At 45.0% G+C, this 19,190-nt stretch overlaps 1 protein-coding gene across 1 annotated transcript in view; it reads right to left on the reverse strand.

Annotated features, from left to right (window-relative positions):
* LOC126546874 (tachykinin-like peptides receptor 99D) overlaps positions 1–18,521 on the reverse strand; it is a 139,697-nt gene extending 121,176 nt beyond the window's left edge. Inside the window, exon 1 of the mRNA XM_050194590.3 lies at positions 17,458–18,521. Within this exon, the coding sequence (XP_050050547.1) occupies positions 17,458–18,318 (861 nt within the window). The 5' untranslated portion in view covers positions 18,319–18,521. The remainder of the gene's footprint in view (positions 1–17,457) is intronic.
* Positions 18,522–19,190: the final 669 nt, after the last annotated feature.

Raw genomic sequence — 19,190 nt, forward strand, 5'->3', positions numbered from 1 at the left:
TTGACGGAGAATATGAACACCTAAGAGCCATCCGACGTCGATCCGAAAGAGCTTACCGACGGAGCGGAAGTTTAGAAGCATATAGAAACGCTCAGAAAATACACAATGTAATGCGCAGACGAATGGAAAATTTAGGCAAACGGCGCTGGCGCGATTTCTGCGGCACGCTGTCTCCTCACGCGGCTGTCCCACGAATTTTTCTAGTAATTCGTTCTTTAAGCGGACCTGTAACACAGAGCTTCCCATTTCGTGCTCTCGCTGTAGCTCGGGACACGTGTGAAATAATGGTTGCAGATGAATTTTGTGAGCTTATTTCCAGACCTGCTTTTTCATCACAATGTGCAGAATTTGATATTTCAGTAGTGTTGGCTAAGCGAAAAATTACTGCTTGCTACTGGGCCCAACATCCTCAATTAGATCATACTTTCACATTAAGCGAGCTTCAATGTGCAATTGCATCATGTCGCCAAAAGTCCGCTGCTGGGCCGGACGGCATTACGTACAACATGCTAAGAAACCTCGGACCGACAGGTACAAATGCTCTCTTAGACATCTATAATAACTTATGGATAGAGGAAACTGTACCTGACTCTTGGAAAGTCGCTCGAATCATACCAATTTTAAAACCTGGTTAGACGCCCTTGTGCCTTGAATCCTTCCGCCCTGTTCGTTTGACAAGTTGTTTATGCAAAGTAATGGAGAAAATGATTGACGCGCGACTTCAATGGTGGTGTAATGAAACGAATGTGCTGTCCAACTACTTAGTAGGTTTTAGAAAACATAGATGCACAATGGATGCAATATTAGATATAGTAACCTGTGTGGAGCATGAGCGTGCACGTGGGAACATGACTATAGCAGTATTCCTAGACATCAAGAGGGCGTTTGACACTGTTAGTCACGATCATGTTTTGCAAAGCATGTTGGAACTTGGTCTGTCTGGCAGGTCCTTGCGATGGATGTCTGAATTTCTATCAGGTCGCAAAATATTTGTTCAGACGGGTGAAGGAAAGAGTGCTGAACACGTTGTCAAACAGGGAGTACCACAGGGAAGCGTACTCAGCCCCTTCCTTTTTAACTGCGTCATGGCTGATTTAACAAGAAGGCTGCCATCACAGTTAAAGTTTTCACTGTATGCAGATGATGTGTGTATTTGGACATCTGGGTCTAATGCTGAACTACTTAAAATGGCATTGCAAGACGGCATAATTATAATCAACAAATTTTTGAGAGAGAGAGGAATGGTACTATCACACGCAAGGACCAAAGACAGCTGTATTGCCCTTCACTCGAAGGCAGTTAAAAATTTCACTCTTAATCTGGAAGAACACCCTCTAATGATTGTCACACAGCATCGATTTCTAGGCATAATACTTGATAGGCAGCTATCCTGGGCACCCCACATAAAAAAACTCGAAAACGAGGTCAATGCCATAGTGACTGTACTTCGCAGACTTGCAGGCACATCATGGGGCGGATCAGTATCGTCCATGCTGACTGTTCACAATGCATTAATACGACAAAAAGTTGCGTATTCCGCGCCCATCTTACACGGACTTTCCCACACGTCCGAAGAGCGACTTCAAAGACTTTTAGCTAGAGGACTACGCCTATGCCTTGGAGTTCCACGAGCGACTTCTAGTTCTCTTGTAATAGCTGAGGCTCGCCAATCACCATTTCCAGTTATGCGAACTACAGAAACATGCCGGCATTATTTCCGTCTTCAAACCCAGCATAAGAACCACCCATTGGCTCTAGACATAATGAAACGAGATAGAAGTTATGTTCATGTGGAAATTCAAGAAAATCTTCACATATTGCCAAGAAATGAATTTTGGAACTCAGACATCAAATATCCTCCATGGCTGCTTACAGTTCCAAAAATCGAATTGTCAGTAGATGGGATATTCAGCAAAAGAGACATGTTCATTCGAGCTGCTCAACAACTATCGCTGTACCAGATATATATGCGGTATTCAGGACACACACACGTCTATACAGATGGCTCCAGTACAGCAACCTCTTCAACTTCATCATTCATTATACCGCACCTCAACAAACAAGAATCATTTAAGTTATCTCGTGCGACTTCGTCCACAACGGCTGAAGGGTTCGCAATCCTATGTGCCATAAAATTTATATTGTCAGTAAGAGATGCGCAAAAATGGGTAATTTTCAGCGATTCACAGGCGGCTCTAACATCACTCTGCAACACAAAGGGGAAAACATTCAGTGACAGTATAACATATGAAACACTTAAAAACCTCACAAAGGCAAGCGAAGCGAAACATTCAATAGCATTCCAGTGGCTACCAGGGCATTGCGACATTCCTGGCAACACAGCAGCCGATGAAGCAGCACGACAAGCGCACCTCAAAGATGATACGGCTCCGCTCCCAATATAATAGGATGAATTACGCTGCATTAGAAGAACAACGTCTCTCAAAATGTATAGAAACACTTGGTTTGACCAGAATTCTAAGAGCTCGGACTTATATCATATTGATCCATTTATTGAATTCAAATTTTCATTGTCATTAGATAGAACTATGGAAACCCTTATTCATCGATTAAGGCTAGGCACTGCCTACACAAAGCATTTCTTACACAGAATTGGCCGTGCGGAAACCCCCGAATGTGATTGTGGATTTGTAGACGAAGATATATATCACCTCCTTCTAGATTGCCCACATCACGACACACCAAGAAGCCGACTTAAATCAGCGCTAATTAAATTAGACCGCAGACCTTTCAGTTTAAGGAAACTTTTGGGCCCTTGGCCAACAACGGCTTTGCAGAAGAGTGCTTTAAAAGCACTAAAGACTTTTCTTGAAGACAGCGGCATTGCTGGACGTTATTAGCGCTTTCATTGTTCCCTTCATTTCATTGTCACTGTATATATCCATCTGTTTGTGAATTATGTTATGTTGACTGTTCTGTTGTGACTGTATGTGATAATAGATTTACACGATGTATGTACCACCCGCTGACTAGACAATGTGTTATTAGGCGACAATATCTTTTGTACTTTTGAGACTTTCATCTACATAAGTGTGGAGACATTTACATTGTATATTGTATGTACCATGTGTTCCTTACGTCATAGTCTTCCTGTGGAAACGTTGCGTGATAAGTCCTGGTGCTTGTGTGAAAATACTATTTGATATGTCACCTTGAACCCTGTACGATGTATGACGGAACCACTGAAGAGATGAGGAGTAGCCGGCGCCTTAAACTGTGCGCCAACATCTCCTTATATCATATCAATAAAAAAAAAAGGGTCAGTGTGTCGTCATGTGGTGGTTGCACTTCTTCCATTGCTTTTTACAACGCTTTAATTGCATCAGCATATTCTTCAAATGGATCGACAACTGCTTTCGGTGTATACTAGATAAGAAATGGCAGACTTTCTTGCAGCTGACGTTCCTGAAGGCCGTTTTCCCAGGGGTTCCCCATTCGCTATGCTTGACAAAACTCACTGGAGAATTGATTTTTTTTTCTTTTTTTTTTTGGTAGCTGTTCTGCTGCAGTGCGCTTTTCATGATTCTGAAGACGCAAGAAAAGCAGCAAAACTACATTTTCAATGGGCATAATTATTTGCCGCTGGAAGGGAATATGAAATGGAGAATGACCCATACTTATTAGGGGTTTTACACACAACTATAGCGTATTCGACGCTGATCACAGTTGGTATGCAATATTGAGCTGACCACTTTCTACCCAAGGACATAAGATAATTCTGGGCACAAATTTCTTAAGTAAATCCAGAACACGGTAACGAAAAAAAAATATTCTAGGGTTTCAGGTGCCACAACCACGATTTGATTATCGGGCACGTTTTCAATTTCGCCCCCCATCGAAATACGGCCGCCGCTGCGACGATTTGATTCCGCGACCTCGTGCTTAGCAGCTCAACGCCAGCGCTGCTAAACGACTACGCCAGGTAACATGGTAACAAATACTATCGTTTATTTGGACAAAGAAGATGGAATTAGTAAGCTTAAGATCAAGCTTTAGCTCGGACCAAACTCCGACGCGGCCTATTCAAATACATGTAAAACGCAATAACGCTTTCTGTGATAACCCCTGGACCGATTTCATTGAAATTTGTTGCATTCGAGAGAAAAGGTTAAATTCTAGTGACTGTTGGAAGCGTGATTTCGAGTTAGGGCCTGAATATTGTTAAAATAATTTTCAAAACTTTGAAAGTTCGAAAAAACAACAACAGTAGAAGCACCAAGTTTACAAATTAATAGCTCTGCTTCAAGAACAGATATCGCGGTTCTGTAAACGGCATCCATTAGACCATTCAAAGCGAACATAATTGCTATGTCAATTGATATCTTCCTTAAATTTGTTACATTGTGTACAAGTGTTCTGCAAAAGTGTATTTTCATATTACAATTTTTTTTATGATTGATGTTTAACATATCACTTATGTTCGCTTTAGATGTCCTATTATATGCAATTCACAGAATTGTGATATCACATTCATTGCTGAGTTAGAGAGTTGTAAACTTCATAGTTTCGTTTTCTGAAAAACTTCAATTTTTGCCAATATTTAATAAAAATGGAAGACCTACATCAAAAACTCGAAACCTACAGTCACAGGATTTTAAGTTTTCTTTTAAATGCAACAAACATTGTGAAATTTTGTGCAGTGATTGCTGAGAAAAACGAATCCTCCTTTTGCATGTGTTGGGATGGGAGCACCCGAGCTAAAGCTCCCTTTTAACTCTGTTGATTGTGTGCAAGTAAAACATAGGTGCCTGTCGTATTCTCTGCGCCACGCAAGCTCGCCCTGCAGCTGTGTCCTCGCATTCTTTCTGATGGGAGCAAGAAACGTGGCTGTCTTAAAGTACATGCCAAGCCGTACACGAAATCAGCTACCGGAGTCGTGTATGAGTTTCCGCTGTCTTGCGGTAAGACATATGTCGGCCAGACTGGGCGATGCGTAAATGAGCATGCGTCGGAACATGAGCTGTCACTCAAAGGTGAAGACGGAGCACATTCGCCTATGCACTGCGATTCACGTCCGTGTTAGCCACGACTGGACAAGACACCGATTCTGGAAGAAGAAGGGAAACCACGGCACGTGAATTGTTAGAGGCGCTTCATATTAAAGAGCGAGGTTCGTCTTGTATTAGCGACACATCAGTTTTATTTTTTGCATGCAGAAAGAAGATAGCCGGCTGTGATTAGGGTGTTGCGCGGTTGAAGCTGTTTTGTGTGTTGCGCATTCGCATGCGTGTATATACTGCATGTGATACAATAGAGAATAAACAGTCGAAAGTTGGCGCTCCCCTTGTTCCCTTCCATCATTCCTTGTTTGCGCCGAAGTGATGATATTTATGGTCTACTCATCAATATGAACCGACTAGCCGAGCAACATGTACTTCAAGTAAAACATAGCTCGGAGTGCGTGTAGCACCCGAGCTATGTTTTCTGTGATAACCCCTGGACCGATAACCCCTGGATCGAGAAAAAGTTAAATTATAGCGACTGTTGGAAGCGTGATATCGAGTTAGGATCTGAATTTTGTTAATATTATTTTCAAAATTTTGAAAGTTCGAAAGAAACAATAGAAGCATCAAGTTTACAAATTAATAGCTCTGCTTCAAGAACAGATATCGCGGTTCTGTAAACGGCGTCCATTAGACCATTGGAGCGTAATAAGCATCATCATCATCATCATCAGCCTAGTTACGCCCACTGCAGGGCAAAGGCCTCTCCCATACTTCTCCAACTGCCCCGGTCATGTACTAATTGTGGCCATGTTGTCCCTGCAAACGTCTTAATGTCATCTGCCCACCTAACTTTCTGCCGCCCCCTGCTACGCTTCCCTTCTCTTGGAATCCAGTCCGTAGCTCTTAGTGACCATCGGTTATCTTCCCTCCTCATTACATGTCCGGCCCATGCCCATTTCTTTTTCTTGATTTCAACTAAGATGTCGTTTACCCGCGTTTGTTGCCTCACCCAATCTGCTCTTTTCTTATCCCTTAACGTTACACCCATCATTCTTCTTTCCATAGCTCGTTGCGTCGTTCTCAATTTCAGCAGAACCCTTTTCGTAAGCCTCCAGGTTTCTGCCCCATATGTGAGTACTGGTAACACACAGCTGTTGTACACTTTCCTTTTGAGGGATAGTGGCAACCTACTGTTCATGATTTGAGAATGCCTGCCAAACGCACCCCAACCCATTCTTATTCTTCTGGTTATTTCAGTCTCATGATCCGGATCCGTGTTCACTACCTGCCCTAAGTAGATGTATTCCCTTACCACTTCCAGTGTTTCGCTACCTATCGTAAACTGCTGTTCTCTTCCGAGACTGTTAAACAGTACTTTAGTTTTCTGCAGATTAATTTTCAGACCCACCCTTCTGCTTTGTCTCTCTAGGTCAGTGAGCATGCATTGCAATTGGTCTCCTGAGTTACTAAGCAAGGCAATATCATCAGCGAATCGCAAGTTGCTAAGGTATTCTCCATCAACTTTTATCCCCAATTCTTCCCACTCCAGGCCTCTGAATACCTCTTGTAAACATGCTGTGAATAGCATTGGAGATATCGTATCTCCCTGTCTGACGCCTTTCTTTATAGGGATTTTGTTGCTTTCTTTGTGGAGGACTACGGTGGCTGTGGAGCCGCTATAGATATCTTCCAGTATTTTTACATATGGCTCATCTACACCCTGATTCCGTAATGCCTCCATGACTGCTGAGGTTTCGACTGAATCAAACGCTTTCTCGTAATCAATGAAAGCTATATATAAGGGTTGGTTATATTCTGCACATTTCTCTATCACTTGATTGATAGTGTGAATATGGTCTATTGTTGAGTAGCCTTTACGGAATCCTGCCTGGTCCTTTGGTTGATAGAAGTCTAAGGTGTTCCTGATTCTATTTGCGATTACCTTAGTAAATACTTTGTAGGCAACGGACAGTAAGCTGATCGGTCTATAATTTTTCAAGTCTTTGGCGTCCCCTTTCTTATGGATTAGGATTATGTTAGCGTTCTTCCAAGATTCCGGTACGCTCGAGGTTATGAGGCATTGCGTATACAGGGTGGCCAGTTTCTCTAGAACAATCTGACCACCATCCTTCAGCAAATATGCTGTTACCTGATCCTCCCCAGCTGCCTTCCCCCTTTGCATAGCTCCTAAGGCTTTCTTCACTTCTTCTGGCGTTACCTGTGGGATTTCGAATTCCTCTAGGCTATTCTCTCTTCCACTATCGTCGTGGGTGCCACTGGTACTGTATAAATCTCTATAGAACTCCTCAGCCACTTGAACTATCTCGTCCATATTAGTAACGATATTGCCGGCTTTGTCTCTTAACGCACACATCTGATTCTTGCCTATTCCTAGTTTCTTCTTCACTGTTTTTAGGCTTCCTCCTTTCCTGAGAGCCTGTTCAATTCTATCCATATTATAGTTCCTGATGTCCGCTGTCTTACGCTTGTTGATTAACTTAGAAAGTTCTGCCAGTTCTATTCTAGCTGTAGGATTAGAGGCTTTCATACATTGGCGTTTCTTGATCAGATCTTTCGTCTCCTGCGATAGCTTACTGGTTTCCTGTCTAACGGCGTTACCGCCGACTTCTATTGCGCACTCCTGGATGATGCCCATGAGATTGTCGTTCATTGCTTCAACACTAAGGTCCTCTTCCTGAGTTAAAGCCGAATACCTGTTCTGTAGTTTGATCCGGAATTCCTCTAGTTTCCCTCTTACCGCTAACTCATTGATTGGCTTCTTGTGTACCAGTTTCTTTCGTTCCCTCCTCAAGTCTAGGCTAATTCGAGTTCTTACCATCCTGTGGTCACTGCAGCGTACCTTGCCGAGCACGTCTACATCTTGAATGATGCCAGGGTTCGCGCAGAGTATGAAGTCGATTTCATTTCTAGTCTCACCATTCGGGCTCCTCCACGTCCACTTTCGGCTAACCCGCTTGCGGAAAAAGGTATTCATTATACGCATATTATTCTGTTCTGCAAACTCTACTAATAATTCTCCTCTGCTATTCCTAGAGCCTATGCCATATTCCCCCACTGACTTGTCTCCAGCCTGCTTCTTGCCTACCCTGGCATTGAAGTCGCCCATCAGTATAGTGTATTTTGTTTTGGCTTTACCCATCGCCGATTCTACGTCTTCATAAAAGCTTTCGACTTCCTGGTCATCATGACTAGATGTAGGAGCGTAGACCTGTACAACCTTCATTTTGCACCTCTTATTAAGTTTCACAACAAGACATGCCACCCTCTCGTTAATGCTATAGAATTCCTGTATGTTACCAGCTATTTCCTTATTAATCAGGAATCCGACTCCTAGTTCTCGTCTCTCCGCTAAGCCCCGGTAACACAGTACATGCCCGCTTTTTAGCACTGTATATGCTTCTTTTGTCCTCCTAACCTCACTGAGTCCTATTATATCCCATTTACTACCCTCTAATTCCTCCAATAACACTGCTAGACTCGCCTCACTAGATAGCGTTCTAACGTTAAACGTTGCCAGGTTCAGATTCCAATGGCGGCCTGTCCGGAGCCAGGTATTCTTAGCACCCTCTGCAGCGTCACAGATCTGACCGCCGCCGTGGTCAGTTGCTTCGCGGCTGCTGGGGACTGAGGGCCGGGGTTCGATTGTTGTATTCATATAGGAGGTTGTGGCCAAGTACTGCACCAGGGTGGCCAATCCTGCTCTGGTGAGAGAGTGCGTTACCGGTTCTGGTCACCGGGATCAGGCCGCACTCCAGGCCTGTTTGTGCAATTTTCTCAACACACGGTTTTTTTTTTTTTTGTATTTTCCGGTGGAGAATAGCGCGGCACCGGGATTTGAATCACGGTCCTCTTGCACTGGAGACGGATACTCTACCGTCCCCGTAGGAGTTAAATTAAAAATTAATTTATGGGGTTTTACGTGACAAAACCACTTTCTGATTATGCACGCCGTAGTGGAGGACTCCGAAAATTTCGACCACCTGGGGTTCTTTAACGTGCACTTAATTCTAAGTACACGGGTGTTTTCGCATTTCGCCCCCATCGAAATGCGGCCGCCGTGGTCGGGGTCCGATCCCGCGACCTCGTGCTCAGCAGTCTAACACCATAACCACTGAGCAACCACGGCGGGTCCCGCAGGAGTTGTACGCCTCATTTAACCTACAGTGGTGCCCTACTTGGTCAGTCAAGGTGGACTAATCTGAGCTCGGTTATACCGCATGGATGGCACTCGGCTAGAAAACCTCGTATTTATGACCTGCACATGTGAGGCCTTACATATTTGAAGATATATATCTATTCTTTTTTTTTTTTTTTTTTTTTAGGAGGGTTCCCGTACAGTGATAAAATAAAGGAAAAGACATTAAAAGAAAGAAAAAAAGAAAGAAAAAGGGGCGGAAAAAAAAAAAACGGAACATAACAGGTGATTTGAACTCGTGACCCTTCGATGTTGCCCGGAAAGATAGCTCAGTCGGTTGGTTCGTCAGGCCCCAGGCTACTTTCAAGCGCCACAGCTCCTCCTCCGAGCCTCACACTTACGTGGAAAGAGACTCATGTTGTCCGCGATAGTCGGTTTAGTCGGATAGTCCGAGTAGTTGGAAGGCATACTTTCTAGGAAAAATGGCCGCTCAAGGAGAAGAGCGAACTCGAGCGGCTTTAGAGGCTAGGAAAACTGCCTTAAAATATTTAGACTTGAGGGAAAGCTTCGTTAACAAACTATAACACGGCAATCAGCACTCGAATACGACGAGAGAAATTACTGAGACGTGGAAAATTCCCTTGAAAAAAATCTGGTTTGCTAGACAAATGTATTGTATTGTATGTATTGAACCTCTTAAAAGATGAGGGGTGAAATATGCGCTCACCGAGAGGGCATCTTCAGCGCGAGACATCCACAAGGCACCTTACAGAGATGTGGAGAGCTTCGCGGCCGGAACGAAGCATCCCTTCTCCGCCGGCCAAGAGGGGGAAACGTGCTTTCCGATCGCTCAAGGTTGCGCGGACAACGCATAGCTCTAGCGTCTAGGAAAAGCTTAACCAGGTGCGATGGCGGCACGCATAGCGTGGGAAGCTAGCCGCCAGAATAACTATACCAAGGACTGCTGCTGATGAGGGCGAAGTACCTTCGTGTAATTATAATAACCCTAATAGGACTACTTTCGAAAAAAAAAGGAAACGGCCCAGAGGGCTATACTACGAGAGCTATGACTGATAGTTTTCTATATATATATATATATATATATATATATATATATATATATATATATATATATATATATATTCATCTCATCTATGGGATCGCATTCGCGCGCTGTTTCTTTGTCTCTGCGTGTAGTACAGTTAAGAGAGCCAGTTTAAGGGCGGAGAAGAAGAAAGAAGAAAAAAGCAAAAACTGCAGCGCCGTGGTTTTAAAGCGCACCCGTGGTAGAGAAACGGAATGCGATATAAGCGTGCGTAGCCATGATACGCACACGACAAACTGCCTTAAAATATTTAGACTTGAGGGAAAGCTTCGTTAGCAAACGATAGCACGGCAATCAGCACTCGAATATAATTATAACCCTAATACTAATTGTAAATATTCATCTCATCTATGGGATCTAATGCGCGCGCTGTTTCTTTGTCTCTGCGTGTAGTAGTTGAGAGAGCCAGTTTAAGGGCGGAGAAGAAGAAAGAAAAGAAAAGCAAAAACTGCAGCGCCGTGGTTTTAAAGCGCAGCCGTGGTAGAGAAACGGAATGCGATATAAGCGTGCGTAGCCATGATACGCACACGACAAACTGCCTTTAAATATTTAGACTTGAGGGAAAGCTTCGTTAGCAAACGATAGCACGGCAATCAGCACTCGAATATAATTATAACCCTAATACTAATTGTAAATATTCATCTCATCTATGGGATCTAATGCGCGCGCTGTTTCTTTGTCTCTGCGTGTAGTAGTTGAGAGAGCCAGTTTAAGGGCGGAGAAGAAGAAAGAAAAGAAAAGCAAAAACTGCAGCGCCGTGGTTTTAAAGCGCAGCCGTGGTAGAGAAACGGAATGCGATATAAGCGTGCGTAGCCACGATACGCACACGACAAACTGCCTTAAAATATTTAGACTTGAGGGAAAGCTTCGTTAGCAAACGATAGCACGGCAATCAGCACTCGAATATAATTATAACCCTAATACTAATTGTAAATATTCATCTCATCTATGGGATCTAATGCGCGCGCTGTTGCTTTGTCTCTGCGTGTAGTAGTTGAGAGAGCCAGTTTAAGGGCAGAGTAGTTGGAAGGCATACTTTCTAGGAAAAATGGCCGCTCAAGGAGAAGAGCGAACTCGAGCGGCTTTAGAGGCTAGGAAAACTGCCTTAAAATATTTAGACTTGAGGGAAAGCTTCGTTAACAAACTATAACACGGCAATCAGCACTCGAATACGACGAGAGAAATTACTGAGACGTGGAAAATTCCCTTGAAAAAAAAATCTGGTTTGCTAGACAAATGCTCGTATGTATTGAACCTCTTAAAAGATGAGGGGTGAAATATGCGCTCACCGAGAGGGCATCTTCAGCGCGAGACATCCACAAGGCACCTTACAGAGATGTGGAGAGCTTCGCGGCCGGAACGAAGCATCCCTTCTCCGCCGGCCAAGAGGGGGAAACGTGCTTTCCGATCGCTCAAGGTTGCGCGGACAACGCATAGCTCTAGCGTCTAGGAAAAGCTTAACCAGGTGCGATGGCGGCACGCATAGCGTGGGAAGCTAGCCGCCAGAATAACTATACCAAGGACTGCTGCTGCTGATGAGGGCGAAGTACCTTCGTGTAATTATAATAACCCTAATAGGACTACTTTCGAAAAAAAAAGGAAACGGCCCAGAGGGCTATACTACGAGAGCTATGACTGATAGTTTTCTATATATATATATATATATATATTCATCTCATCTATGGGATCGCATTCGCGCGCTGTTTCTTTGTCTCTGCGTGTAGTACAGTTAAGAGAGCCAGTTTAAGGGCGGAGAAGAAGAAAGAAGAGAAAAGCAAAAAACTGCAGCGCCGTGGTTTTAAAGCGCACCCGTGGTAGAGAAACGGAATGCGATATAAGCGTGCGTAGCCATGATACGCACACGACAAACTGCCTTAAAATATTTAGACTTGAGGGAAAGCTTCGTTAGCAAACGATAGCACGGCAATCAGCACTCGAATATAATTATAACCCTAATACTAATTGTAAATATTCATCTCATCTATGGGATCTAATGCGCGCGCTGTTTCTTTGTCTCTGCGTGTAGTAGTTGAGAGAGCCAGTTTAAGGGCGGAGAAGAAGAAAGAAAAGAAAAGCAAAAACTGCAGCGCCGTGGTTTTAAAGCGCAGCCGTGGTAGAGAAACGGAATGCGATATAAGCGTGCGTAGCCATGATACGCACACGACAAACTGCCTTAAAATATTTAGACTTGAGGGAAAGCTTCGTTAGCAAACGATAGCACGGCAATCAGCACTCGAATATAATTATAACCCTAATACTAATTGTAAATATTCATCTCATCTATGGGATCTAATGCGCGCGCTGTTTCTTTGTCTCTGCGTGTAGTAGTTGAGAGAGCCAGTTTAAGGGCGGAGAAGAAGAAAGAAAAGAAAAGCAAAAACTGCAGCGCCGTGGTTTTAAAGCGCAGCCGTGGTAGAGAAACGGAATGCGATATAAGCGTACGTAGCCACGATACGCACACGACAAACTGCCTTAAAATATTTAGACTTGAGGGAAAGCTTCGTTAGCAAACGATAGCACGGCAATCAGCACTCGAATATAATTATAACCCTAATACTAATTGTAAATATTCATCTCATCTATGGGATCTAATGCGCGCGCTGTTGCTTTGTCTCTGCGTGTAGTAGTTGAGAGAGCCAGTTTAAGGGCAGAGTAGTTGGAAGGCATACTTTCTAGGAAAAATGGCCGCTCAAGGAGAAGAGCGAACTCGAGCGGCTTTAGAGGCTAGGAAAACTGCCTTAAAATATTTAGACTTGAGGGAAAGCTTCGTTAACAAACTATAACACGGCAATCAGCACTCGAATACGACGAGAGAAATTACTGAGACGTGGAAAATTCCCTTGAAAAAAAAATCTGGTTTGCTAGACAAATGCTCGTATGTATTGAACCTCTTAAAAGATGAGGGGTGAAATATGCGCTCACCGAGAGGGCATCTTCAGCGCGAGACATCCACAAGGCACCTTACAGAGATGTGGAGAGCTTCGCGGCCGGAACGAAGCATCCCTTCTCCGCCGGCCAAGAGGGGGAAACGTGCTTTCCGATCGCTCAAGGTTGCGCGGACAACGCATAGCTCTAGCGTCTAGGAAAAGCTTAACCAGGTGCGATGGCGGCACGCATAGCGTGGGAAGCTAGCCGCCAGAATAACTATACCAAGGACTGCTGCTGATGAGGGCGAAGTACCTTCGTGTAATTATAATAACCCTAATAGGACTACTTTCGAAAAAAAAAGGAAACGGCCCAGAGGGCTATACTACGAGAGCTATGACTGATAGTTTTCTATATATATATATATATATATATATATATATATATATATATATATATATATTCATCTCATCTATGGGATCGCATTCGCGCGCTGTTTCTTTGTCTCTGCGTGTAGTACAGTTAAGAGAGCCAGTTTAAGGGCGGAGAAGAAGAAAGAAGAGAAAAGCAAAAACTGCAGCGCCGTGGTTTTAAAGCGCACCCGTGGTAGAGAAACGGAATGCGATATAAGCGTGCGTAGCCATGATACGCACACGACAAACTGCCTTAAAATATTTAGACTTGAGGGAAAGCTTCGTTAGCAAACGATAGCACGGCAATCAGCACTCGAATATAATTATAACCCTAATACTAATTGTAAATATTCATCTCATCTATGGGATCTAATGCGCGCGCTGTTTCTTTGTCTCTGCGTGTAGTAGTTGAGAGAGCCAGTTTAAGGGCGGAGAAGAAGAAAGAAAAGAAAAGCAAAAACTGCAGCGCCGTGGTTTTAAAGCGCAGCCGTGGTAGAGAAACGGAATGCGATATAAGCGTGCGTAGCCATGATACGCACACGACAAACTGCCTTAAAATATTTAGACTTGAGGGAAAGCTTCGTTAGCAAACGATAGCACGGCAATCAGCACTCGAATATAATTATAACCCTAATACTAATTGTAAATATTCATCTCATCTATGGGATCTAATGCGCGCGCTGTTTCTTTGTCTCTGCGTGTAGTAGTTGAGAGAGCCAGTTTAAGGGCGGAGAAGAAGAAAGAAAAGAAAAGCAAAAACTGCAGCGCCGTGGTTTTAAAGCGCAGCCGTGGTAGAGAAACGGAATGCGATATAAGCGTGCGTAGCCACGATACGCACACGACAAACTGCCTTAAAATATTTAGACTTGAGGGAAAGCTTCGTTAGCAAACGATAGCACGGCAATCAGCACTCGAATATAATTATAACCCTAATACTAATTGTAAATATTCATCTCATCTATGGGATCTAATGCGCGCGCTGTTGCTTTGTCTCTGCGTGTAGTAGTTGAGAGAGCCAGTTTAAGGGCAGAGTAGTTGGAAGGCATACTTTCTAGGAAAAATGGCCGCTCAAGGAGAAGAGCGAACTCGAGCGGCTTTAGAGGCTAGGAAAACTGCCTTAAAATATTTAGACTTGAGGGAAAGCTTCGTTAACAAACTATAACACGGCAATCAGCACTCGAATACGACGAGAGAAATTACTGAGACGTGGAAAATTCCCTTGAAAAAAAAATCTGGTTTGCTAGACAAATGCTCGTATGTATTGAACCTCTTAAAAGATGAGGGGTGAAATATGCGCTCACCGAGAGGGCATCTTCAGCGCGAGACATCCACAAGGCACCTTACCTAAGCATAAGCATATTGCGCTCCAATTACGGGCAATAGGGCGGTGGGATACTGCAATCTGTAAATGCTAATTGAGCATACCTTGAAAGAATAAATGTCTATGCTTGCGATGGGGGGTTGGGGGGGCGGTAGGTGTGAAATGTGAAATGTTCCCGGATACTTTTCCGCGTCTGCTCGGCAACATGACCAACATGATCACGGTAAATTATCACAAAGCATATTTTACAGCTTCTGCCGCTTTTAGACGTCAAAATCTATTAATAGCGAATTCATTTGCCTGTGCACATACTGGGAAAAAAGGTATGTGTCGGCTTACGAGAAGGAAAGGAAGCGAAAAGGTTCGTGGACACTTTTCCCTGTTGACCCGGGTGCACGGTAAATTATCACACTACACGATTTCCCGCTTCCACTTCTAGGCATCACAATCTACGAACAGAGAAAGCCTTCCTTTGTGCGCGCAGTTTAAAAGCAGAAAGGTCTCCATTTACGAGAACCAAATTTAAGCTGAATATTCCATGAGATTCTTCCCTTTTCACTCGGCGCCATGACAACAATAAATTATCGCACTACGCGTTATTCACGATTCTACTTTTACACGTCACATTCTCAGAAAAAACGAATTTCTTCGCCAGTGTGCACATTGTAAAAGGTGAAATGTCTCCGTTTACGGGAGTGAAGTGGAAGATAAAATGATCCCGGACACTTTTCCGTGTCTTCCCGGCAACATGACAACGATAAATTATCGCACTACGCGTTAATCACGATTTTGCTTTTAGACGCCACAATCTCAGCAAAAATGAATTTTTTCACCAGTGCGCACATTGTAAAAGGTAAAATGTCTCCGTTTATGGGAGCGAAGTGGAAGGCAAAATGTTCCCGGACGCTTTTCTGTATCTGCCCGGCAACGTGACCACGGTACATCATCGTACTACATATTTTACAGCTTTCGCTTTTACGCGGCATAATATATGAACAAGGAATTTCTCCTCGTGTACTCAGCTTAGTCGATAAGGGCATCTAAGAAAGGCAGGTGCAGTCAGAGGAGTTGAAATCAAGCAGTAGGCCGGAAGTTTGAATGCTAGTATGAAAAAGTGACTATGCGAACTGCACGGGCGCATGCACCCAGACGACCTTTCGAATGGCGTACGTAATGCCGCACTTTACGCGTTTGTGTGCGGTTGAAGAACCGCGCCAAAAATTAAATAAATGACAGCGGAAAACGAGGCCTCAAAGTGGGGCATGATGCGCCTTCGGGGAAATGTCACAGCAAAAAAAAAAAAAGTTCACTGAATTGCACGAATGATCGAAAAGTGGTGTTTTCTCATTGCTTGGGTAAGCATTCACAAGTATAGGCATGTAAAGTATTTTTCAGGAGCTTTCCCTTCCACATTGAGTCTCGCTGGCGAGCTCCGGAGTGAAAGGGCGTTCAGAAATTTACAATTAAGTTAAATACCATTCTTAACTTTCCTTAACATAAGTGAGTGAGTTTTTCTGTAAGCAACGTTGTTTCAAAGGTAGAGTCATCGCATTAAATAATCATTTTTCAGGCAAGTATGAACAGTCTATGAAATACCTCGCAAGTTTAGGAAATGTGACGATAAACTGAGAAAATGTCATTTTTTATGGAAGAAATTTGCGGGATTCATCTGAATTGTCGTGAAGCCTAAGTTACACGTGTCAATATTGTGATGTAAGGAAAGTTTCGACATCTATTAATGAAAAATTTCTGCATACGTGTTACTGATATATACGTCACTGAACCAAGTTAATTACCGCACCTTCTCAGCGTGTTGGCAGCCAGGACAAATAGGTATAATGGCTGCATAACTTCTCAGTAAATAAGAAAAATAATATTCTTTTGCACGTTCTCAGTGCCTAATTAATGGACATGGAAGCAATTAAGCAATAGAATACAAAGCGGTGTTCTGTAGTTCAGGCTCTAAATGTCTGCATAAATTAAATCTATACTGAAATTGGCTCCCTTATTATTCCTCTAGTACTGAAAATGGTATTCAAAATTAAGCTGTACAGATCAAACAGATATGGCTTGTTTTTGGCTGTGCAAAAAGTGACGCGACCCAAAAGCGCGCTGTAAAAAACACTTTGCCTATATCGTTCTCCGTTTCAATCAGGACCTTCGCTTGCGCTTCTGCATGCCCCCCTATTTGAGAGAATGAAATGAATAATTCTGAAAGCTTATGAACAAAAGTAGCCCTCGGAGAGAGTGAGTCGCTATGCGTCCGAAACGCTTCGCAAATAAACGCTGCGCAAGCAGAGCAAACTCACTTTCACCAAATTCGTACACATTACCGCAAGGTGTGAGCAGCCGTTACGACAATCAGCGCTGCTGGAAGTGCTTGGCGGATAGGTCGTGGGAGACAGTGACCACTTTCTCGTCACTTAGCTGCCAGGCAAAGGAATAATCGCAGGAAGTTAAACAGAAATCAAGGATTACCCCGCCTCCTGAGCCTGATGGCCCTCCTCAGCACCCTGAAATACACCAAGCTTCCGACAGCACATGGTGAAAGAACTGCCTATTGTCATTGCATAAGGGTAAGTAATTCGGAATTCTGACGCGAATATTTTTTTGAGACCGAAAGAGCTCACCTTGTTTTTATTGCGCACGATGTTGGCGTCGCGGACTGTCTCCGTGTTGCCGGGCGCCTTGGACTGGCGGAGCTTCTTCCAGATCTTGCCGTACGTGTAGCAGATGACGCCCAAGGGCAGGAAGTACTGCGCGCAGACCAGGGCGTGGTTGTAGGCCTTCCAGGTGAGCGGCCGCATGCCCACGTTGGCGCAGAAGGGCCGCTCGCGCAGGCCGCTCAGCTTGTCGACGACGAGCACCACGCGCAGGGCCAGCGCGTTGGGGCTCGCCACGACCAGCGACGAGAGCCAGATAATGAGAACGAGCAGCTTGGCTGTCGCCTTGGAACAGAAGCGGGCCTTGAGTGGCGACGTGATGGCCCGGTAACGCTCGACCGCGATGGCCGTGAGGGTGAACACGGACACGTTCACCGAGACCACCTGGACGTAGGGGCAGAAGGCGCACATGAAGTACGGAAGCGCCCAGCGCTGCAGCAGTGCGGCCTGAAATTGAAACGGGATCGAGAAGACGCCGATGATGACGTCGGCAACGGCCAGGTTGGCGATGAACAGGTTTGTGATGGTCTGCATACGCCGCGACGACGCCACGATCCACAGGACGAGCACGTTTCCCAGTATGGACACCAGAGAGACCAGTCCGTAGCAGAAAGACAGTAGCACGACGATGTCCACCGGAACCTCGTACAGGCTGCTGCCGCTGCTGCTGACGCTGCTCAGAGCTCCAGAGCCGTTGGTAGCCGAGTCCACGGCGTCGCTTACGTTCGCCGCGATGACAACGCTCACCTGTAGCACGCTCGAGTTGTCCACGCTGTCTGTCAGGCTGTCATTGAAACCGGACAGCTCGTAATACTGAACGACTTCCATTTCGGAAACGTCCAGTAGACCGTTTTACCTTACTGTCCACCTGGTGGCATCGCTCGCCGCGATGACGCGCGGTGCGAAACGCGCGCGCTACGCATCGTTCCCTGGGCTCTCTTCCGGTCCGGGCCGTTAGCTCGCGCGCCGGATCGCTGCCGCCGGCGCTTTGGGTAGCGCCTGCGACGACTGTCCCACAAGCGCACCCGCGCCCGCCGCGACTCGTCCCGAAGGAGAGAGAAATCGGGAGAGCCCGCTACCACGTGACTCCCACGTCCACCGCTCCTTCGGAGTTTGAACCCACGTGAAGAAACGGAGAGAAGATGCGCGCGGGAGTTCCCGCGCTGCCGGCCCGCCCGCGATCGTGCCGCCACCGCCGCTCCATCCGCGCAGTTACCGTGGAAGGGAGCGCTTTCCCCCGCTGGCACCTGTGGATGGGCGGCCTGTCTGTGTTCGCACCGCATCTGCTCTGCAGACTTGAGCCAAACAAGCAGCGATACTTTTGCCGGGTTTGACTGGGCCCCCTCCTTCCAGGACAAGAAAAGGATCTACGCACGCGGAAATGTATCGTGTAATTCGCCTATCAGCAATCACGCATACCGCGTTAGATCCCCCGATGAGTAGTATACGGAGCAGAGCAATAAAGGTCTGAGACAGCCTGTGCATAGGCCCCTTGTGAAAAGTATATTATATGCCTAAGCAAACGGGCTCAGTGCACGCCAGTATGACATGCAGGGAGTGCAAGAGTATACTTGCGAAAGCATTTTAACAGAGTTAAGCGCAATGGCCACGTATAGTTCCGAATTCATATATGCAGCCTTTAGATGTTCATGCGCTTAGCCGACTGATCCTTACTATATAATGACTTAATGATGGTTATT

This window comes from Dermacentor andersoni, chromosome 1, assembly GCF_023375885.2.
Source record: "Dermacentor andersoni chromosome 1, qqDerAnde1_hic_scaffold, whole genome shotgun sequence".
Classification (NCBI taxonomy): domain Eukaryota; kingdom Metazoa; phylum Arthropoda; class Arachnida; order Ixodida; family Ixodidae; genus Dermacentor; species Dermacentor andersoni.